The sequence below is a fragment of the Mus musculus genome, chromosome 5 (genome assembly GCF_000001635.26).
Source record: "Mus musculus strain C57BL/6J chromosome 5, GRCm38.p6 C57BL/6J".
In the NCBI taxonomy this organism is placed as follows: Eukaryota; Metazoa; Chordata; class Mammalia; order Rodentia; family Muridae; genus Mus; species Mus musculus.
Genome location: NC_000071.6, coordinates 120,510,783 through 120,534,148, shown reverse-complemented (window position 1 = coordinate 120,534,148; position 23,366 = coordinate 120,510,783). Strand labels below are relative to the sequence as shown.

At 52.1% G+C, this 23,366-nt stretch overlaps 1 protein-coding gene across 6 annotated transcripts; it reads right to left on the bottom strand.

Annotated features, from left to right (window-relative positions):
- Positions 1-124: 124 nt before the first annotated feature.
- Positions 125-22,981, bottom strand: Slc8b1 (solute carrier family 8 (sodium/lithium/calcium exchanger), member B1). Of its 6 annotated transcripts, none has more exons than XR_003955590.1 (16): positions 22,866-22,980; positions 20,817-21,029; positions 14,367-14,519; positions 14,231-14,283; positions 13,489-13,546; positions 13,263-13,368; positions 13,014-13,181; positions 12,288-12,395; positions 10,091-10,150; positions 9,815-9,945; positions 8,353-8,490; positions 6,287-6,408; positions 4,486-4,639; positions 3,753-3,833; positions 3,001-3,068; positions 125-1,289 (listed from the first exon to the last, which is right to left on the bottom strand). XR_003955590.1 is itself a non-coding variant. In XM_006530174.1 (16 exons), exons 2-16 carry the CDS (start codon positions 20,970-20,972, stop codon positions 1,092-1,094), a joined length of 1,752 nt encoding a protein of 583 aa, XP_006530237.1. In that variant the 5' UTR covers positions 20,973-21,029; positions 22,866-22,981; the 3' UTR covers positions 125-1,091. The 6 variants fall into 6 exon arrangements, 5 of the variants coding, with proteins under 5 accessions (XP_006530237.1, NP_573484.2, NP_001171065.1 ...); XM_006530174.1 differs by having other exon boundaries at positions 8,349-8,490; positions 13,014-13,175; positions 22,866-22,981; NM_133221.2 differs by having other exon boundaries at positions 8,349-8,490; positions 22,866-22,957.
- Between the last annotated feature and the right edge of the window lie 385 nt (positions 22,982-23,366).

Genomic DNA, 23,366 nt, shown 5'->3' with positions numbered 1-23,366 from the left:
TGCAGCCTTTGATTTCCAGCTTGTTAGTGGGTGGGCCACTACTGACCCCACATGTTCCCACCATCCAGCCTTAAGGTCACCTGCCCAGTCAAAGAACTGACGAGACCCTGTGGGACTCTTCTGGTACGTGTGAAATAACTCATCTTTTATTTTTGGAAACAACAAAAAACAAAAACAAAAAACAAACAAACAAAAAAAAAACCCCAACAGTCAAGTCTCTTAATTACAGCTGAAGGCAGTCAGGGAGTGAGTGGCACTTTTAAAAGGCTGGTCACAAGCTGGACAGTGGTGGCACACACCTTTAGTCCCAGCACTTGGGAGGCAAAGGCAGGCAGATTTCTGAGTTCAAGGCCAGCCTGGTCTACAGAGTGAGTTCCAGGACAGCCAGGGCTACACAGAGAAACCCTGTCTCCAAAAAACAACCAACCAAACAAACAAACAAAAGACTGGTCACACTACTTGTAAGACCTCCCTGGGGAGGGTCAGTCCCCCCAACCCCCAGCTCCCCTTGAGGTAGGCACAGAGCCCAGGCTGGCTCCTGTTTTGCAGACGGGAGAGCCAGAGTTTGGACCACAAAGCTCTAGAAGTGTTTAGATCCACAGTCCAACATGGCAGCCACCAACTAGGAAGGGCAGTGCCTGCTGCTGTCAACTCGACCTCTTTCCTCTGGCTGACTTGACACGGAAGCTGAGAAACCCAGTCTTGTTTCCACGTGTGGAGTCTGTTTTCAGGCCACCCTGTAGGTACGCAGGACCCCACAGAGAGTGGAAGAGCCAGAGAGGGAACTGCAGGGCTGCCCAGAGCCCAGCAGGCATGGGGGCTGACTGAAAGGCTGCCCTCCCCCCAGAGCCTCCGGTGTCATTTAGATCCCATCATTCCTACCCGGGATTGTCCCCAGCAAAGCCAGCCTCCAGATCCCCACACTAAGGCTGTTAGGTGCCGGCAGTCAGGACCTTCTCACCCATGCAGAGCTCTGCCAGTGACTATCTTCTCAGGAGATCCACGGGGACCACAGAGGGTCCCCCTCCCCACACCTCCCCCTCAGGAGGCTAGCAGAATCGCCCCCACACCTCTAGGCCAAGCAGCTTCAGTCACGCCTTCTTCAGGTGAATCACCCCAAACTCTGTGAGCAGGACCACAACAAGGAAACAGATGTAGAAGAGGAGGAGGCAGAGGCCGTAAGCCTTGCTGAGCTGGAAACACTGAAGCGGCACGGAGACCAGGGAGAAGATCAAGCTGAGGCCCAGGGCACTGGCCAGCACCCACACCAGTAATCCGTCTGGCTCCAGCTGTGGGGAGAACAGGAGTTGTTTAGTCCCCACCCTGGGAGCCTTCTGGGCCATGTGCACCATGAAGGGAGTGTTGGGTCCTTGGTACACAGCTATGGGGTCTGCCACGTGGTACTGTCTCTATCAGCGTCCACATCCGCCTGTTTGGGCTTTTCTTCCTGGCCTCCCGTGTTAGCAGCGATAGACATGCATTCCCATGGTCTATTTTTTTGGGGGGGGGAGGTTGCTGGGGATTCAAACCCAGGGCCTCGTGCATGCTAGGCAAACACCCTGCTAACAAGAGCCACATCCCCACTCACCCAAAAACCTTGCCCTGTGACTTAGTCTGGCTTTGAACTTGGGGCAATCCTCCTGCCTCAGTACTCCTGAGTACTGGGATTACAAGTGTGTACCGTGCTTGGCTCTGGCTGCATGCTGCTACATACTGACTTCTGTGTAGCCAAGGACATGATCCTGCATCAAGACACTGTGCATGCAGGATGCAGGAAGCAAACAGAGCAGGGCGTAAGAGGACCTGGGCTGGGTACAGAAGTGTTTGTTAAGACACATCTTTCAGCCCTTCCATGTAGAGTTGAAGAAATGGCATTTGTGTGCATGCTCCCGGGGCTTGCTGTCTATCCAGCCGATCTTTACCAGGCCCGACTTCTGTGTAACAGTACAGGTAGCCCCGGGTGCAGTACCTAGCACTGAGTTTGCTTGCTTTGTGCAACATCTTCCAACATGATGTCACTGAAGCAGCCTGCCTTGACAACCAGGGGATGTCTGGTCTGAGGAGGCCCGAATGCCTGTACTGGTTTTCTAGCCCTGCCTTCTGGAGTTTTCCAGCCTTTGAGGGGAGTTTCTTATGCGGAATCCCTTGTATAACATACTCAGGCCCCAATAAGTCTTGTTTAAAATGCAGATCCTGGTGTGTTTGCCTGGCTAAACGAGAGAGCCTGTATCAAAAGGAGGACGGGTGGCCAGAAATGGATCTATTGGTAAACAACGCTTGCTGCACAAACACGATGACCCTGGGTTTGGATCTCCTAACATGCCTGTCACCGTAGCACCGAGGGGTGGAGACAGAAGCTGGCTGGCCACTAATCAAACCCAAAATCATTGAGCACCAGGTTCAGTGAGCTTCCTGTCTGGACAGATTGAGAAAGTCATGGGAGGTCACTCAATGATCGCCTTCAGCTTCTGTGTCTGCATAGGAGGTGTGTATAACTGTACACACACACACACACACACACACACACACACACACACACACACACACCAGGGTCCAGTGAGACTAGCCAGGGGTGCAATAATGGTATAATGCTTAGCATGTGTGAGCCACAGGTTTGACTCTCCAGCTTTCCACAAATTGCAGTCTCCCAGACTCCACTCCTTAAAACACATCGTAGCCTTCACAAGAACCCAGGCTATCCTATGTGTTTCAAAACCTCTCCCTTAGTATTCGGACCCCACCCCTTCTTCTCCCAGCTCCTCCCTGGAGCTAACCAGGAAGCTATAAGGGTGTGTTATCACTCCAATGGTAAAGCCCAGAGACACCCTACCCAGTTACACATTGAAGATTTCAGTTATGGGCCCAGGACCAAAGCCTCAGGTCACCTGCCCATTCTACGAGGGCTGTAATCTCAGTTACATGTCCTGGTTGCAGGGAAGCTCTTTCTTTCCAATCCCCATGAAAAGTATTCCCAAGAGTTTCTGCAACCTCACTACTGACCTTCACCTCCACAACGTGGTTCCTGATGATCTGCAGCAAGCAGCCCAGCCCCACACCAACCAGGATGTCTGCCATAGGTTCAGGAAGCTTTGCTGGAGCCCACGCCCACCCTAGCAGCCCTACCTCACTCGGCGGCTCAACCCTGGCCCTGGGCTCAGAGACCCCACAGCATGTGTGGGCTTTTTTATTGTCCCTGGGCCCCAGGGTTAATGCCTCTAATACACTGGGTGTCAAGAGCCCAGTTTAAGCCGGACAGTGGTGGCGCACACCTTTAATCCCAGCACTTGGGAGGCAGAGGCAGGCAGATTTCTGAGTTCGAGACCAGCCTGGTCTAAAGAGTGAGTTCTTGGACAGCCAGGGCTATACAGAAAAACCGTGTCTCGAAAAACCATAACAAAACAAAACAACAACAAAAAAAGAACCCAGTTTGCCCTTGGCCTATGGGAGTCAAATGGAGTGTCAGATATGCCTGATACCTGTGAACACCCAGCAGTTGGGGGAAACTGAGGCCAAGGGACCTGTGCCTTGCATTTGCCCACCCCTATGACTCATTCCAGATTGCTTCCTTTGTACCAACCTGAGGTTGTCACATGAGTCCCACAAGATTGGAATCTCAATTCCCCATCTACAAATGCCAAAGTGAGGCCCCAGGTCCCCAGCCAGAACCAAGGGTGGGGTGCTCAGAGTCCACCATGACTCTCAGAGCCAAGACGCCACCACACAGAGGCTCGGAGAAGCCGTGCAAAGGATACTGAAGATGATGCCCCCGAAACAGGCGGAGAAGGCCATCCGAGGGTATCCTTGGCGGGCCAGCGTGAAATCTGAGAAGGCATCTGCATAGAGAGAATATGGTGTGTGTGTGTGTGTGTGTGTGTGTATGTGTGTTGGGGGCGGACTCCTGTTTACACAGCTAGTCAGTCAACAAACATGGATAAGGGCCTGCCCCCTTGAGGGTGCACTGCTATACCCCACAAGCTCTCAGGGCACCTCTGTGTGCTTTGGGTAAGATGCTCAAAGAGCTGAACTGAGAACAGCTAGATTCTGGACTCCCAGATCCATGCTTGAATGGTCCTGTTTGGTGTGTAGCCTGGACAACCATAACTGGCTGCTGTGGCTAAACAGGTCTGTATGTGTGACAGCCTGTATATCACCCTCCCCAACATATAAACACACACACACACACACACATACACACACACACACACACACACACACACTCGCGCATTAAACATGGTTGGCTGTAATGGGTTTCACATCCTGCCTGAACTCTGGGGATCTGCGGAGTGTTTCAAGCATCCAACAAGTTAAGCCCCTATGGGATGTTTCAGTCCAGTGGTGGTTTAGTGACACGCTCCCCAGATTCCTAGTGTCACTCAAAAGCGACAGCGGGCACCCCGTCAGTGCAGAGGAAGCACACACTGGATGTCCTCTCCAGCTCTGAGTATGGCTAGGGAAGAGAAGAGTCAACCCAGAGCTCCAAGTTACCTCCAATGCTGTTTCCCCAGGCCAGGAGGGTCAGCCCTAGGACGGTGTTGCTCAGGCGGAAGATCACACCCAGGGACCGTAATATGTTCACCACCTCTGTGGCGGCTGCATTGATCCACAGGGCACTGGTCAGGAAACCCAGGAAAGCAAAGAGCTGTGGAGGGAATGGGGATCCTGATGGGACCCCGGCCGGTCCCCAGCAGAACATGTCCTATCTGTAAACTGGGTAGCAGGTACCCACAACCCAGGCCAGGCTGTGGTGTGACACAGTGGCAGAGTAGCAGTGGCGGTGGGACCCAGACAGAGGAAAGGGGATGCTCTCTGGCAGGCCTGAGGCCCTAGGTGCCACCCTAGCACAGCCTTCTTCAGAAAAGGAAGGAGCTACACGTGAGATCAGGGATCGCCCTTAAAGACACAACTGCCATCAAAAGAGAGCAGGCATGAAAGACACAGTCTACTATGATACCCTTGATGTCCGGAACACAGCTGGGGTGTGATGGGCTCTGCAGAGGGGCCCAGATGGGAGCATTTCAAGTTCAAGTCCAGGTTGCTTAGCAAGATCCCCAAAGCGGGCTGAGGATATGGCTCAGTGGTAAATGCTTATCTAGTACCACAGAGAAGGAAGAGAGTGAGGGAAGGACGGACAGACAGATGGATGGATGGACGGAGGGAGGGAGGGAGGGAGGGAGGGAGAAGGGGCAAAGGAACTTGCTCTCAAGTCTGATAACCGGCATTCAATCTTCCAAATCCACAAGGTAGAAGGAGAAAACCAACTTCTATAGGTTGTCTCTGACTTCCACAAACACACACACACACACACACACACACACACACACACACACGTGCAAAAATGTAGTAAAAAGAAATATTTCTTTTTGTAAAGAAAAGAAGCAGGGGAAGAAAGATCCAGAGAGAGAGAGAGAAAGTTGTAGGGGCTGGTGAGGCCGAGGCTACCAGTCAACCAGTCACATGGTTCTGAGGAGGTGAGATGGCCTGAAACTGCTCACACTGCTCTGAAGGAGACAAACCCATTGGTGCTGGGGCATAGCTTGGCAGGGCACTGGCCTAGCCTCAGCATCCTGAAACACAGTCACACCTGATCCCAGCACTGGAAGTCGGAGGCAGGAGGAATCATGAGTTCGAGGTCATTCGGGGCTACACAAGGCTCTGTGCCAACAAAGCAGGAAGTCAGGGCTGGAAGGGTTGGCTCTGCAGCTAAGAGCATTTTCTGCTCCTGCAGAGTGGGTCGGTTCCTGGTGCCCACATTGGGTGGCCCATAACCTCAGGTTACTCCTGTTGCACGGGATCCAGCACCCTCTTCTGGCCTCTTAGGGTACCAGGCGTGCACATGGTGCACAGACACATGTGCAAGCCAGTCATACACATAAAAATAAATAAATCTGAAAAAAACAGAAAATAAGGGAGCAAACAAAAATAAAAACAAAACATAAAGACTGAAAAGTATGTGAGTAATAGCTCAATAAAAATAAATCCAATTCACTTCAAAGTAAAAAGAAGCCCGAATAGGCAAATGGCTTGGGGTTCGGCTCATCTGCAGGGTAGACTTTGCCATTCACCATACCACACCAGAAACATACCCAGGCCACCCTTCAGAGGCTTCCAATTCTTTTTTTTTTTTTTGGTTTTTTGAGACAGGGTTTCTCTGTGTAGCCCTGGCTGTCCTGGAATTCACTTTGTAGACCAGGCTGTCCTCGAACTCAGAAATCCGCCTGCCTCTGCCTCCTGAGTGCTGGGACTAAAGGTGTGCGCCACCACACCCGGAGAGGCTACCAATTCTTACCCAGTGCAGTCTAGGGGGTTCTCTGTTAGACGTGGCAAAGAAGGTCACTGAAGCCAGCGCTGTGCCCACGATCACCACCACAGCCCAGACAGGAAGGAGACCGCCGATCTCATAGATGCCATCTGTGGGGCAAGAAGGGGAACTGGGATCCCCCAGGCTTGGCTCCCCACTTCCTCCCGCTAGCCCCCACAGTGACGCAGGGCGGGGGGGGGGGGGCGGGGGGGGGGGACAGGACTGGATGGACGGACTGGACGCCGACTCTGACTAGGTTCAGAAGTTCAAGACCTGTCTCAGCTAAGTAGAGAGTTGAAGGCTGTCACAATACAAATGAAACACTGTCTCAAAACTGCCAGCAAGGGGGTGGGGCAGCGTGCCTTGGAAGCAGCTGGCTGGGTAGACAGTGCGCCTAGCATGCATGAAGTCCAGGATCATATAAACCAGACAGGGTGGTACACGCCTGTAATCTTAGCTCTCGGGAGACAGAAAGATCAGGAGTTTATGGTCATCCTCTGCTGTGTAGTGAGTTCAAGGATAGTCTGGGGTACCTACTGAGACTATCTAAAATTAAAAAAATAATGCCGGACAGTGGTGGTGCATGCCTTTAACCCCAGCACTTGAGAGGCAGAGGCAGGCGGATTTCTGAGTTCCAGGACAGCCTAGTCTACAAAGTGAGCTCCAGGACAGCCAGGGCTACACAGAAAAACCCTGCCTCGAAAAACAAAACAAGCAAACAATAACAACAAAAATAAGTGAGGGGCTGGAGAGATGGCTCAGTGGTTAAGAGCACTGGCTGCTCTTCCAGAGGACCCAGGTTCAATTCCCACCACCCAATTGACAGCTCACAACTGTCTGTAACCCCAATTCTGGGATATCTGACACCCTCACACAGGCACACATGTAGGCAAAACACCAATGCACATTTAGAAAAATAAAATAAAATAAAAAGTGAGAGCTGGGGTCAAAGCCCAGGCTTGTTCACATTCAGCCGTGTGAGGCCCTGGGTTACATCCTAGAGAAAGCCCCAGTCAGCCGCTGTAAAGTAGGCTCCAGACTTCCCCTGGTGCGAGGCAGGGCCATAACTCTCCCAGAGACAGAGGCGGCAGGGTACTAGGCTCCCAGGTACCCCCATCTGCCTTCCTCCTCCCCCTCCATAAACTGGGCACACATCACACAAATGTGGTTCTGGGTTCACCCTGGCATGAAAGTCGCGCCATGCTCACCCATGCCTTTGGCCGCAGGCTCCCACCCCACCAACCTAGGGTGGAGGGGAGGTGCCAGAAGAGAGAGAAATGAGGTGTGTGTTACCTCAGAGCTTAAGAAAAGACATGGGCGAAACCAGAAAGTGCCCGGTGAGTCTGTGTGCTCTTCAGTCAAAACAAGGCAGAAATGAAACTGCCACTCCGGGACCAATGGGGAAAGCCAGCGTGGCGGGGTCATTCTCAGGGCAACGGAGGGCTCTGGGGTCAGACAAGCTGCCTACACACATTCACGAGTCACCTCGGACTGAACTCTGCCAGGTTTTCCTTCAGGACTCAAGTCCAGATCTCAAGATGACAACGCTGGGAGATTTAGTGTGAAATCTTCCATTCTGTAATTTTCTTTTTTTTAAAAAAAGACAGGGTCTCACTGTACATAGTTCTGGCTATCCTGGAACTTACAGTGTAGTCCAGGTGGGCCCCAAGTTCCGAGATTCTACCTGCTTCTGTCTCTTGAGTGCTGGGGTTGATTAGAGGAGTTTGCTACCACGAGCAGCCTTGGTCTGTTTTCTTGTTGTTGTTGTTGTTTCTTGTTGGTAGAAGTGGACCTGAAATCCTGCGCCTTGGCTGCTAGGCAGGTGCTCTATCTCTGACCCCACCCATCCCACAGCCCTCTTCAAGTCCTTTGATGGGCAGAGGGCAGGACTTGGCCTGAGGGCCGCCTGTCTATAGCTCCACCTGCAGGCAGCAGGACTGAGCCACTGATAGGGAAGACTTGCATGAGCATTGCCCTGGTCTGATGAAACTCTGGGATAGGAGGAGGAAGAGGAGGGGAGGAGGAGGGGGAGGACAGGGGCGGTACTCACAGACCCCCGACTGCAGGGTCAGGACCAGGACCAGGGGGCTGATGACCAGCTGCAGACAGTTGAGTGGCCGTTTCCAATTCCGATCGTCCTTGTCGGGGTCCACAACCGGTACTGTGAGCAGCAACAAGAACTCCACAGGCAACTGGGAGGGGATCAGGAGGTTGTCAGCACGAGTGGGGGTTTCAGCAGATGCTCCCCTACTCTGCAGTGCTCGGTTGCTGCAAAGCACCCACAAGCAGGCCCAGCCCCACACCTGCGTGCACGATGTCCCCGTCTCTGCTTCCGCCTCCTCTGAGACAGGATGAGAGGAATGGTCCCCACACTCCATGTATGCAGTGCAGGGATGGGACCCAGGGCTTCATGCATGTTAGGCAAGCGCTCTACCAGCGAGCTATGTCCCCAGCCCAACCATCCCCATTTTATACTGAAGAAAACAGGGGCTCAAAAGACATCATAGCCACAGGGTAAAAACATAGTTCATTCTTTATTCCTGAGACTAAAGAGGCCTAAAAATCTACCCAAGACACTGGTGGGGTTTCCTGTCCAGGGAAGACACCATTCTTCCTCTAGAGTGTAGACAGCCCTGAGTCAGGTCACTGGCCAAGTTTGAGGACTCAGTTTCCCCACTACGTCCCAGGCTGGCCACTTAAAGGGCATTTCAGTGGACTCCATCTGACAAGGCCACAGTGGTTGAGAATGATGGCGCACAGCTCGAACCTCAAGACTCAGGAAGTAGAGGCAGGTAGATCTCTGTGAGTTTAAGGTCAGCTTGGTCTACACAGAGAGTTCCAAGCCAGCCAGAGCTACACAAGTAAGACCTGTGTAATGGTTTGTATATGCTGGGCCCAGGGAGTGGCCTTTTAGAGGGTGTGGCACTATTGGATTAGGTGTGGCTTGTTGAAGTGGGTGTGGTCTTGGAGTAGGTGTGTCACTGTGGGTATGAGCTTTAAGACCCACATCCTAGCTGCCTGGAAGCCAGTATTCTGCTAGCAGCCTTCAGAGGAAGATATAGAACTCTCAGCTCTTCCTGTACCATGCCTGCTTGGATGCTGCCATGTTCTCACCCTGATGATAATGGACTGAACCTCTGAACCTGTAAGCCAGCCCAATTCTTTATTTTTTGTTTAAAGATTTATTTATTTATTATATCTAAGTACACTGTAGCTGTTTTCAGACACACCAGAAGAGGGCATCAGATCTCATTACAGATGGTGGGGAGCCACCGTGTGGTTGCTGGGATTTGAACTCAGGACCTTTGGAAGAACAGTCAGTGCTCTTAACCACTGAGCCATCTTTTCCAGCCCCAGCCCTAATTAAATCTTGTCCTTACAAGAGTTGCCTTGGTCATGGTATCTGTTCAAATCGGTAAAACCTTAACTAAGACAACCTGTCTCAAAACAGCAAAACAAGAGCCTACACTGTTATCAGTCACAAGGCTGAGAGCCTGGAGCCTGGGCCCCTCTCACCTTGACTACCTTCAGGACCCTCCAGGATATCGACTGAGTTCTCCACTTCCTGTAGTCCAAGGGATTCAGGGCTTGGATCAGGATCTGGACAGTGGTCTCCCGACCCAGCAACAGAGGCCGGTATTCATCTCCTGTGTGGTCCAGGCAGGGCAGATGTGGCCACGCCTGGCTCATCGACTATCCCCCTTACCTCCCCTACCCTCCCAGCTCAGCAGAACCACACCCTAGCTCAGCCCAGGGAAGGCTGGCCCCTGGTGTCCTTATGCCCGGCCTCACCATAGTCATAGCTGTTGGTGTTGGAAGACATCTGGTCCTCCTCTGACTCAGACAGCAACTCTGTGGCAAAGGTGAGCAGGGAAGACATGGTCATCATATCCCCATGACATCCCAGAACCTTCCAGAACCATGCGAGGTCAGGAAGAGTTAATATAATAACAGGGCAGAGTTAATATACAAGTGTCCAGACTTTCCTCCCTCCCTCCATCCCTTCCTCTTTATCCCCCTCCTTCCTTGGCAAGGTCTCACATAGCCTAGGCTGGCCCTGAACTTCTTCCTGGCTAGGCACATCACCCTAGCATGTCACACCACTGTGCCTGCTTTACACAGTGGGATCCAGAACCAGACCATGCCAGACACGCACTCTGCCTGAGCCCCTCACTTTAGCTTTCTCGGCAATGGCTACACACACTCGGAAATCCCTACAATGTGGGAGCATGACATTGTAGAACATCTTCAAACCTCAGTCTGTGGTAAAGCTCACAGTTCAATACCAAGCAGGCGGGTTGGTACCTAGATGATACACCAGCTCTCTCTCTGTCTCTGTCTGTCTGTCTGTCTGTCTGTCTCTGCTATGTATTCCAGGCTATCCTAGAATATATACATATACATATATGTAATATTTATTTATTGTGTGTATGTGTATACATGTTTACATGTGCACCCATGTGGAGTTCAGAGGAAAAAGAGCAGGAGTTGTTTTTTCCCTTCCAATATAAGGATCCCGGCTCCCCTCGAACTCAGGTCCTCAGGCTTGGCGGCAAGCATCTTTACTTGCTGAGCCATCTTGCTGCCCCTTACCCCAAGCTTTTGATTCTCCTGCTTCTGCCTCCCATAGGCTGGGTTGCAGACGTGTGCCAGCACACCCAACAAATGACTGCAGTGCTTTCTGCTTTGTCTAGGAAGTTCCTCTAAAGTTCCAGCTCTCACTGGGCCTGGAATGTGGGGAGAGAAGCCTCGGAGGAAAGTGGACCCCACCCCTCACCAGACAGGAGCAAGTCCAGACTTCTTTCTGTCTCTCTGTGACCTTGGCCTCTCTCTCAGAATCACTTTTCTCTTCCCATCTCAACCTGCCAAGCTTCCATGTATCTGCAGACGCAGCAGAGGGTCAGGCTCTGAATTCTACCAGCTTGCTTAGCAGAGAGGGGAGAAATCCTGACAGGCTTCCTGGAGGAGGGCTCTCCCTTCCTCCCTGCTCTATGCCCTAATGAGACAGTGCTGCCCCCTGCAGGCTCACAGGCACACACACAGGCTTTATGCAGAATGGCTTACAGGTTCCCAGGTGTGGCCTTTGGGGTCTGGGTCAGTACCCCGTGCTGGAGTACCCTATTCCACCTCCTTGGCCTTGAAAGGACGTGATTTCTCCCTGTGTCTATTTTTGAGTGAAGTCAGAGTCCCAGACAAAAGAATTGTCACCAAGGGGATAGAATCACATGACATGCCTGGCCTGCTATAAACACTTGAATCCTGTGTGCTACTCCTATCTATGTATTGGGTTGGTATTTGTGACTGTGTTTGTTTGCATATGTGCAGTGTATTGTGTGTGTGCATACATTCATGCACATGTTTGTCATGTATTGTGGGTACGGTGTAGTGCATGTGTGGATGTGTGTAATGTATTGTATGTGTGCAGTGTATTACATATGTGAAGTGTACATACATTCATGCACATGTGTGTATGTGTACAGTGTATTATATATGTGCAGTATATTGCATATGTACGTGTATGCAGTATATTGCATGTATTTATATGTGCAGTATATTGCATGTGTGCAGTATATTGATTGTGTGTAGTGTATTGCCTGTGTGCCTGTGTGCAGTGTACTGCCTGTGTGCATGCACATATAGCACATATGTGTTCCTTCTATTGACCCTGTTTTTCATGCCGTGTATCTTTGTGTATTTTGTGTGATGCACTTGTGTGTATGTGTGTACCTGTGCTCTGTAAATATGGCTATAGAGTTCATCTGGATTCTTCCCAATGGCAGAGGTGCACACAACTTGTACTAGTGAGGCCAACTGTAGTATGTGTGGAAACCTGTGTGTGACCCTGGATGAGGAGCTTCACCAGCACAAACCAGGGAATGGATGTGGCCCAAGCTTGCCGGGCAGGACATGGACTGGCCTTGGGGGACACGAGGCAGTGGTGAAGACCAGAGTCACCCATCCCCTCTGTCCCCTCGTGGAGGTTTCTCACCTGGTGTCTCCGATATGGAGTGGACCAGAGACCTGCTTCGCTGCCGTTGGTAGACCCAAGTGCAGATGATGACCGTGACCACGTAGAACACGTAGAGGCCCAGGTAACCTGCAGGCAGAGGTGCAGACCGTCACCAGGTGTCCTGGAGGGTGAGTGGCCATCCCTGTGACTCTACCGTTTTCTTGCTATTCTAGGCGCGCCTTTCCTGCCTATATGCCACCAACCCTCTCAGTCAGAGAAGGAAGCAAGGGTGCTCAGTAATGTATGCAGGACCCTAGCACAGCTCTCGAGTGGGATGTGGTCCCCGATACCCGCTCTGGGCTGCCCTGACTGGCCAATTCCCTTCTATGGCTATATGGCTCCAGCTGAAGACCCTTGCACGGCTCCCATTTACCTACCCCTGTCTTTTTGCCAGGGAAATGGGGGAATAATAGGTTCTCTCTGTGGCTGTTCCCTGGGCCATGTGTCCCTTCCTGGCTTCCCTGACGTTCTTATGGGCCTTTCTTAATCAGAATTGACCCAGTTTTCTGTGAGGCCCCTGGGCTCCTGATCACATCTAAAAGCCACCAAATTCCTGCACCTCCCCTCCCCTTCCCTCCCCCTCTTCACCCCATTCTCTTTGCTCATCCATAGCTGGCTTAAGCACTGTTTGTCACTTTGGATAAAATCAACTTTGTCCCCAGACATTTCCAGAGACTCTGTCCTGGAGTGCCCCCGACTGCTCACCCAGCGCCCACGTCAGCGTGATCCTGCCGAGATAGAGTGCAGTGAAGGTTAGGAACACAGCCACCATGTAGAAAGCGATGTCCCTGAGGAAGGGCCTGGAGGCAGCCATGAAGGGATGCAGGATGGTGATGCCTCCAGCCACCACAGTGGTGACCAGCACCCCTGCACCTGGAAGACGGGAGACCAGAGCTCAGGAGGCAGCACCCTGGGTGATCCCCAGCGTCTCCATACATTTGGGGATGTGCTCACCAAACAGAGCCCCGATGGCCAGGCCGGCAGTACGTGGGTCTGAGAAAGCCACTAAAGCACTGAAGATGTCTGGAGCGCCATTTCCAAAGGCCAGGAAGGTGACACCATGGGGGCTATGTCAAGGGGATTCCATGAAGACCATTTCCCAGCCCCGTAGCCGCCACCCACCCTGTGCCCCTGCCTCCCTCGCCCAGCCTCTCCTACAGGAAGCTGGATCAAAGGATACTGCCACGTTGTGGGAGAGTTTGAGGTTAGTGGAGATGGCTGACAGGTTAGGGCAGAAGCTAGAGGAGGCAAAGCCAGCCGTCAGGGTTTGCTGGGAGGCAACTCGGCCAGTAAAGTGTTTACCTTGTAAACATGAATATCTGTTCAATCCCCAGGACCCACATAAAAAAGCCGGATGTGGTAGCATGTCTTTAGTACTGGAGAGGTTCACTGGCCAGCCAGTCTAAACCAATCAGTGAGCCCATGCCAGTGAGAGACCCCTACTCAAAAAGCAGAATGCCTAGTTAGCATCCTTAAGAACAACCAACACCTGCAGCCGGGTGGTGGCAGCACACACTTTTAATCCCAGAACTCAGGAGGCAGAGGCAGGTGGATCTCTGAGTTCAAGGCCACCTTGGGCTACAGAGTAAATTCCAGGACAGCCAGGGCTATACACAGAGCAACCCTAACTTGAAAAGCAAACAAACAAAAACCCCAACACCTGAGATTGACCTCTGGGTGCCATAAGCACGTATATACGCATGCGTGAAGACCCTCTGCCATAAGCACAGGCATATACATGTGCAAGGACTCTCCGCCTATACGTATATGCATGCGTGAGGTCCTTTCACCAAACATGGCCACCAACCAGCCTGCCCACCGTAACTGGCCCCTGCCCCATCATTTCCCAAAAGCATGCCACTGGATCTCAGCTCTCAGGATTGCATTTTCCCATCTATAAGCTGGACACGAGCCACACTCACAACTTGGCCGCGGTGACTCCCAGGATCAGAAAGAGGTAAAGCAGCCAGAAAACCTGGTGGGGACCAGAAAAGGAGACAAGAGTTACATCCCTCGGCAAACACGTGCCTGTTACCAGGTCCCAGGTCCCAGACTCACGTAGAGGGTGATGGCCAGAGGGAGGAGGTTGGGGGGGAAGTAGCAGAAGATGCCCTCAAGGTAGTCCAGGTAGCCCGCCTCGCTGCGGCAGTCCGGATTCCTCCTGACAAAGTCACAGCGATCAGATGTGTTCAGGCCACACACGGCTCGGCACTGCGGTGAGGGAATGCAGGGGATATAGGTGACAGAGCCATGGGGGTGGGGTGGTGGTGACTGGATTGGAGCCATGTATGCACTCGATCTCTCTTGTCCCTAACCTCCTTCATCCCAAAAGGAATCCACTGGACCTTTTTGTTTTTTTTTAAAAAATAAACTTGTGGGAGAGCAAGATGTCTCCGTGGGTAAAGGTGCTCCCTGAGGACCACCAGGTCCTAAGAGTAGTGGAAAAGACTCCACAAGCTGTCCTCTGACCTCCATATTCATACCCCCCTATTTAGATAAAATAAACAGATAAATAAATGTGATAAATTCAACTTAGCAAGGTAATTCATGAATACATGTTTGTAACAAAATAAGGCAGTATGAGCTAGGGAGAGATGGCTCAGTGATCACTAAGAGCAGAGGAGCAGAGTGAGGCTCCCAGCATCTACATCTGGAGGCTCACATCTGTCAGGGGATCTGGCGCCTCTGGCCTGCTGGGGTACCCGTATCATGTGTACATACCCCACACAAATACATAATTAAAAATAATTTAAAAATACATGCTTAAAAAAAGAGAGAGAGAGAAGCCAGGCAGTGGTGGCACACACCTTTAATCCCAGCACTCAGGAGGCAGAGGCAGGTGGATTTCTGAGTTTGAGCTCAGCCTGGTCTACAAAGTGAGTTCCAGAACAGCCAGCACTACACAGAGAAACCCTGTCTCAAAAAACCAACACACACACACACACACACACACACACACACACACACACACACACATCTCCTGTCCCTAGCCCCTCCCACCATCTCCCTCTTCCTGTTCCATTACTACCGTCTTTCTTTCTTCCTTTCTTCTTTCTTTCTTTCTTTCTTTCTTTCTTTCTTTCTTTCTTTCTTTCTTCCTTTCTTTCTTCTCTCTCTCTCTTTCTCTTTCTTTCTTTCTTCTTTCTTTCTTTCTTTCTTTCTTTCTTTCTTCCTTCCTTCCTTCCTTTCTTTCTTTCTTCTCTCTCTCTCTTTCTCTTTCTTTCTTTCTTTCTTTCTCTCTTTCTTTCTTTCTTTCTTTCTTTCTTTCTTTCTTTCTTTCTTTCTTTCAAAAAAAAAGATTTATTTTATGTATGAGTACATAGTTGCTGTCTTCAGACACACCAGAAGAGGGCACCAGATCCCATTACAGATGGTTGTGAGTCACCACGTGGTTGCTGGGATTTGAACTCAGGACCTCTAGAAGAGCAGTCAGTGCTCTTAACCGCTGAGCCATCCCTCCAGCCCTCTATTTTGAAGCACACACAGCCTTAGAGAAGTGTTCCCTTTTCTCTCCGTGAGTACTTTTGGTCTATCTCTTGCTCTACAGAAATCAGGAGACCCTGAGTCGATCTCATCTCTGCAGTTTGCGTAGCAAGGAACGTCCCTTATAAGGAGCATTCATAGAGAGAAAAACCTCCGCAATGGCCGAATACTCCAGGCACAGGGTTGGGAGCTTCAAACATCGGGCACGAGTCTGCTAAGGAAACTAAGACCACATTGAAGGGTCCACATGGGGCAGAGTCTGCTGGGACCAGGACAGACAAACAGACACTCCGTAGCTTCCACCATCCCTCCTCTCTTCTAGGCCCCTTCTTTTTTGGCTCTACTGTGTAGCCCTGGCTGTCCTGGAACTTGCTAAGTAGACCAGGCTGGCCTCGAACTCAGAGATCACACCTGCCTTCACTTCCCAAGCTCACATGTGGGATTCCAGGGCCAGGCAAGCCACTGTTCACCCCTCTGCCCAACCCCACCCCCTCACGGTAGTCTTTGATGACAATGGCTGCGTTCTGTTCTCACGCTCCTAGGATACTCAGAGGTCCCTCCCTCAGGGAGTGGTGACTCACTCGGCCCACAGTGAACTTCCTCGCACATGACTTGACAAGTCAGAATATTTTGTCAGGGAAAAGCCCGAGAAGTGAAAGTCCTGATTGGTGTGGCCTCTAGAAGCTGAGATGAGCATGAGAGTGATCTCACGGCACCAGGGATGCTCGATGTCATTACAGGACAAAGGGGGTTAGGAATGAAGGGACACTGCCAGACAGCAGCGCTAGTGGCTGCCACTGTAACCCCAGGAGCAATGCCCTCTTCTGCTGTGTCTGAAGGCAACTAGCACAGAAGAGGGAGTCAGGAGTGAGCCAGCACCTCTCCTCTTTCACAAGTGAGGCACACTCAGGAGAATTTTGCAGGGATAAGAGCTTATGTAGCACAGGCTGCCCTGGACCGTGCTACGTGCTAGGGATGACCTTGCATTTGTGATCCTACAGCCTTCACCTCCCTGGACTCGGATCCCAAGCTAGCACTGCCACGGTGTATGGAGTGCTGGGGAGGAACCCCAGGGCCTTGTGCGTCCATGACAGCATTCTGGGAAAGTACTTTATAAGCAGCCTCATGGTCCAAAAGTGGCCCCACTGTGGGCTCACTGACTTGGCGAGCATCACCTTCCTTGGACACAAGAGGCCTGAGAAATAGCTCAATGGATTTTACTTCCTAAGTGAGAAACCGAGGCACAGAGAGGGGAAGGAACACCCCACCCCTGCAACCACACAGCCAGCTACAGCCTCAGCACAGTAGGCCCTCTTCTTGTTCAGTCTCTCACTCCTGTACACACACACACACACACACACACACACACACACACACACACACAAGAACACAGGACGATGACACTCGGGACACTCCCAGTGTCTCAGAGACACTAGAATGAGTCAGCAAGGCAGGTCCTCTGACAGTGGCCTTCTGTTACATGGTCTGACCGGTTGCCCAGCCCCTGTCTGAGCTGGATATCCCTCCGGCTCTTCCTCCCCACCAGGCTCAGCCCTCTCCCAACCTGCACCCCTTCAGTAGCACAGGACCAGGGCGGCAGTGCTCTGGGTCTGGCCTAGGGGACCCGTCCACCTCCCCACAACCCTGCCACCCTCTTCTCTGAGGCTCCACGTCAGCCCAGGAGAACTCAAAGGACTCAGGGGTCAGGCACGGGCAGTCAGTTCCATGCGTGGGGAACCACACACATTGCAGAAATGCTAAACACACAGGGCTGCTTGGCCTTCTGGGAAGTCACATGCCCTTCTGAAAGACATCCAAGTTCTAAAGCAAAAACAACCTCCTGTCCCTCAGAACCCACAGAGCCAGGCAAGTGGCAAACCGGGATGTGGCCTAGGACCACAGTCTCCCTCTCTCCAGGGGGGCTATCATGAAGGACGGCAAAAGCTGGGCGGTCAGGAGCCCCTGAGTGTCCAGCTGTGTGATCTCTGTCAGCTGTCTCTGAACTCTGGTTTCCTCAAAGTGCTCTGGTCACTGTCACCTCGGTGTCATTTGTCCATGTGTCCTCCTGTGCCCTCCCTCTGCCGTCCAATGGGGATTGAGGCTGTCAGAGCCCTCTTGATCCCAGGAAGAGGCCGACCAATCAACTAGGAAGGCAGGAACCTTCAAACCCTTACTCTCTGTCAGCAGCAGCCAGGAAAGCCCGAAAGTGCGTGCTGAGATGTCCCTAAAGTGCCAGCGCAGGCACCTGAATAGACACAGACAGATACACAGTCAGACCTGCATATAGACAAAGCTAGATAGACAGATGGACAGACAGACGCACATATCCACAGCTACCTGACCACACTCTCTAGGTATGCTTATGGAAATAGTGGTTCAAATAGTATAGTGCTCAAGCCCCAAGCTCTGGACCTGTGTGCTGATTACCGTGGTCATGATTAAGGTGAGGGCCTGAGGATAAGTGTTCTCTGGGATTAGCTGGTGGCCCCGAGATCCTCCCGAGAGAGTGGAAGGATGGTCAGAACCGAGGAAGGCAATATGAGAGAGACCATAAGGGAAACGGAGGAAGGACCGGGATCCAGCTCAGTGCAACTCCTGGAGACCACGGGGGTCTCAGGACTGAGCCCCACCCACACCTGGCCAAGTCTCAGAACCAGAGGTAACCCGTGCATTTGCCAACTTTTTTGTTACTTGTGTTGAGGCAGGGTCTCATGTAGCCCAAGCTGGCCTTAAATTCCTGACTCTCCAGCCTCCGGGTTCCAAGTGCTGGGATTAAGGGTGTGCATCACCACAAGCAGGAGCTGCGTGGTTTTGAGCTTGCAGCAATCCCCACTCCTCCTGCATCCACCAGGGGGTACCTAATCCCCTGAACCCACATGATAAGAGAGAAGTGACTCTTGTACATTGAACTCTGGCCTCCACAAGCCTGCTGTAGCATGCATGCATACATGCACACGTGCACACACACACACACACACACACATAGATGCATGCACACAGATAAGTGTAAAGATAAAAATAGAAGGTACTGTAACGGGGACCTCCCTCAGTTGGTGAAAAACACCACCTTGCCCCTGCCCCAGGCCTCAATGAAAACATCACAGCACGCCTCTGATCCAGCACTCAGGAGGCAGAGGCAAACTGATCCCAGAGTTCGAGTTTGGTGTACAGGGAGAATCCCAGGACAGCCAAGGGTACACAGGAAAACCCTGTCTCCAAAACCCAAGGAGAAAAGAAAATGAAAAGCCAGCCTCCCAGAGCCCTTCCCAGATGGCCCAGATGGCTTGAGGTGAAGCAGCTGGCCTTCCCTCATCTCGGACCACACCCACATTCTTTTAACTCCGTTCTTTTTCACTTTATGTTATTCTCCGGTTCATTTCTTGGCCCGTTTCCAGAGCAGTGGAAGCCACAGGGGACATAGCTCCATAAGTTCTCTGTCCAATTCTTGCACACTGTAGGGGCTCAGTAAACATCAGGCACCCTGCCAGGCATGGTGGCACAAACAACTTAGTCCCTCCCAGTACTCAGGAGGCAAAGTTCCAGGCTAGTCTGTCTACAGATTGAGATCCTGTCTAAAACACACACATACACACACACACACACACACACACACACACACACACACACACCAGCTACCAGCATGGCAGCTCATGTCTGTAACCCAAGCACTCAGGAAGCTTAAACAGTAAACATTGAACTCTTGAGTTTAGGCCACCCTGGGTAGCCTGGGCTACAGTGGGAGTAAGAACAGAACAGAACAGAATAGAACAAAACAAAACAAGGGCAGAGGTTGCACAACAGCATACACTGAGGGTGGTGGCCCTCAGGCTCCAGGCACAGGGTCAAATGTCTGGCACTGGATGTGTTGATGGAGCTTGCCCTGGAGGCCGATGCCCTAAAGAGGAAGATTTGGTTTGTCACCAGGGACTCATGGGGCCACTTCACTCACAGCCAACTTCACATCCTTGACCCGCAGAATCAGAACAGTAGCAACCAAGTTTATAAGCCAGTAACCGCAAACCGCCCACCCATCTGTAAAACCGGCTTAATTGCCCAATGGCCTTCTCATAGGGTGGGGTGGAGATACCCCTGCCTTGTAAACTTGGTGTAGGCGGCGCTTGAGCCTGTGATTTCTGACATGGAAAACACAGGTGTCAGGGCACAACTCAGTGGGTAGGATTACATGCCTAGCATGCTTGAGGCCCTGCATAATTCTACCCATGGTTCTACATAAAGCAGCCAGGCATGGTGACACACGCCTGGGATCCTAGCTCTCAGGAGCCGAAGGCTGGAGGATCAGTTCAGAGTTACTCTCCACTATGTTGTGAGTTTGAACCAGCCTGACAACCATCCCTCTGCTCCACACCCTCCTCTGGCTCCCGACTCTCACCCTCCAGCCTCAGTCCACAAAGCCTTTTTATCTTAAAAAAAAAAGATTTATTTATTATTATACATAAGTACACTGTAGCTGACTTCAGACACACTAGATCTCATTACGGGTGGTTGTGAGTCACCATGTGGTGGCTAGGATTTGAACTCAGGACCTTTAGGAAGAGCAGTCAGTGCTCTTACCCGCTGAGCCATCTCACCAGCCCCACAAAGCCTTTTATAATCAGGCCAACATCACCTTTCCACCCACCCGGTTAAACCTTATACATACTGATCAGCCCTTCCAGCCTCCTCGCTGTTCGGGAACACACTAAGCTAGAACCTGCCACCAGGCCTTTGCACTTGTTCCTAGCCTTTCCCCCACATGTCTGTCCCGTCAAAGAGGCTTTCCTCCTTTCCTTTAAAGCCTGGCTCCAAGATGACTGGTTCACAGAATAAGTTTGTCACAGACCACCGACCACTGCGGAAACGCACAGCCTCCCCACACACTGTTACTGGCCACACAGCTCACAGTTCTCTGAAATCTCTAACTTTATCTGAGGATTCCTGTAGATCCCAGGGTTGTAATGATTAGCTGGGACTACAACAGACACGCCCCCAACCCGACTCGCCTTCCTGCCCCGACCAGGTACTCACATCCGCCATGGCAGTCTGGTTGACACTTCCAGCTGAAAACTGGATGTGTCCATGGGCTTTTGTGGATGGGTCTCCGGTCCCAGACGCCGTCTCCAGTATCAGAGCCACACAGAGGAAGACAGGAGCCCAGAGCAGAGCCAGCCATCTGCTTGCCATGGGCCCCTTGAGGCCTGACCAGAGCCCTCTCTGCTCACGGGCTGGCTGCTCTAGTGCCTGCAGGGTAGGGTAAGAGGAGGGGATTTTAGCATATGCATGGCCTCAGGAGGAGGGGCCCAGAGACCTTTCCCAGCTAAGCCAAGTCCCTATCCACCCATTTAGAAACCCCATTCCATTCCGTAGCCCTCCTGGGCCTGCATCACGTGCTTCCTGTTCTGGAGCACCACACCCACAACCCATAGGTGACTCCGAGATCTGCCCCTCACCCGGACATCAGGTCTGCAAGAAGCTTAGGGAACGAGCCAGACTGTATGAGAAATATTCACTTGCAAGAACTAGGAACTCAGACTTTCGGAATTTTTTTTTTCTCCTTTTTTGGGTGGGACATCAAAGATGGACCCCAGCGACTTATATATGCTAGGCAAGCACTCTACCACTGGGCTATAATCCCAGTGATTTTTAGTTGTTTGTTGAGTCAGGCTAGCCTGGGAATTCATGAGGTAGCCCAGGCTGCCCTTGAGCTAGTGACCATCCTCTTGCTTCTAGTTTGGAAGTGTCGGGATTATAAATTTGAAGCACGACCCCCTTCTACCCTATTCCTACTTTTTGTTTTGTTTTGTTTTTCGAGACAGGGTTTCTCTGTGTAGCCCAGGCTGTCCTGGAACTCACTCCGTAGAGCAGACTGGCCTTGAACTCAGAAATCCGCCTGCCTCTGCTTCCCGAGTGCTGGGATTAAAGGCGTGTGCCACCACTGGCAGGGTCTCCTCTATCTGCTAGGCTGACCTTGAGCACATATTTCTTTTGCCTCAGCCTCTTGGGTGGCTGAGATGTCAGATGTGCACCAGCCCCTGGGTCCCAGCCTTAAAAGCACACATCTGAGGTGGACTTGGTTGTGATCAAAGACGGTATATCACACCTCACAACCTGCTGTGGTATCCTTCCATGGGGAAACTGAGGCACTGGGAAGCAACCTCACTCTCGGTTTTCACTGTCAGCTCAAGTGCCACACCACATTGCCCTCTCTGAGTGTTCACCAGGCTGTCCCCAGAGTCATGTGGCAAGGGAGAAAACCAGAAAGCCAACCGTCCTTGGATGGAGAAATCGAGGCCAGGAGGGAAGTGAGTTGCTCAAAGGCGCCTAAACTGGGACCAGCCGAATCGGCGGGTGGGGCTGCAATATGAATAACCCACTTCCTCCAGCCAGGGGGAAAGAGCTTTATTTTTCTGTCCAAGCAGAAAACTGGCTCCGAGTCTTAGGCAGGCTGCCCCAAGTGTTTTGTGCATTTTATTTTCTGCAAGCAGGGAGCCAAAGGCCATCTGAGCTTTATTTGAGGGGGTGTGATTCTTTACACAAGCATTTCTAAATCGCCACCCCCGGGGGGGGGGGGGAAGAGGGCAAAGGACAAGATAGGACCCCAGAGGAAGAAGGGAATACAGCCACTTCCTCACCTGTTGACAGAAAACGAGTCTCTCCCCTCCGCTTTCTAGCTACTCCACTTGGCACGGGCGTGGAGTGGAAAAACACAGAACCCTTCAGTTCCCTCTCTGCATTTTCTGGGTGGGCAGCCTGAGGGGAGGGGGGGCTGGGCTTATGGCCTCTGGGTCCGCATCTGTGAAATGGACTCTAGCGCTGACCCAAGGGACAGCCAGACACCGCGTCCTCAAGTCACCTCCACTCCAGTTTCTTCTACTCATTTCCAAATAAGCTCGCATGAAGCGCCTCCGGCAATGCGGACACCTGTGTGCTGCGGCGTTGGTGAAGTGGGCAGACTTGACGGCGAGGGATGGGGTTGGGAATCGGGAAGCACTTTCTGATTTTGGGGTCCCAGCTGAAAGCGGATTTGAGAAGCTGAAGTTGGAGCGACGAGTGCACAGGCTGCGAAGCTCCTCTTACCTCGGGCGGGGCCTGGATCCGCGACCTCGGAGTCTTCCTCTAGCCGGATGGCCAGCGCCACAACCTTCCGCCCCTAGAGTCCTGGCCCGGAGCAGCCTGGCCACGCCCCCACAACCTCCACTCCGCCTACTTGCCAGTCGGGCCACGCCCGAGCCTCTCTGTCCCCGCCCAAGACACGCCCTTTAAGGCTCGCCCCGCCCCAGCTCTTAAAGACACAGCCTCCCAGCCGAGGGTGGGGGTTGTGAGCTGTTCCCTGTTGTCTTCCCCATTCTCCACCTGCTTTCTGTCCCCAGCCTGTCACTTCTGCTTTCAGGTAGATGCTATATTGAAAGCACGTGGGTTATAGACTTCAGGAGGCCCGAGAGAAGTCTAAGGGGAGCGGGGGGGGGGGGGGGAGTTGGGGGAAGCTTAGAGTTTCTGTTACTGAGGGTGGTATGGAAGGGTGAGAGCTATAGTAAAGTAAGGGGAAACGTGGCATGGTGGTGGTGTATGCCCATAGTT

Coding starts and splice junctions, on each gene's coding strand:
- Slc8b1 (NM_133221.2), bottom strand. CDS start 20,972: ATGGCAAGCAGATGGCTGGCTCTGCTCTGGGCTCCTGTCTTCCTCTGT. Junction 9,946..10,090: donor CACCAACAGCTATGACTATG/GTGAGGCCGGGC, acceptor TGGACCACACAG/GAGATGAATACCGGCCTCTG. Junction 6,409..8,348: donor GACCCTGCAGTCGGGGGTCT/GTGAGTACCGCC, acceptor CTTGCCCCACAG/ATGGCATCTATGAGATCGGC.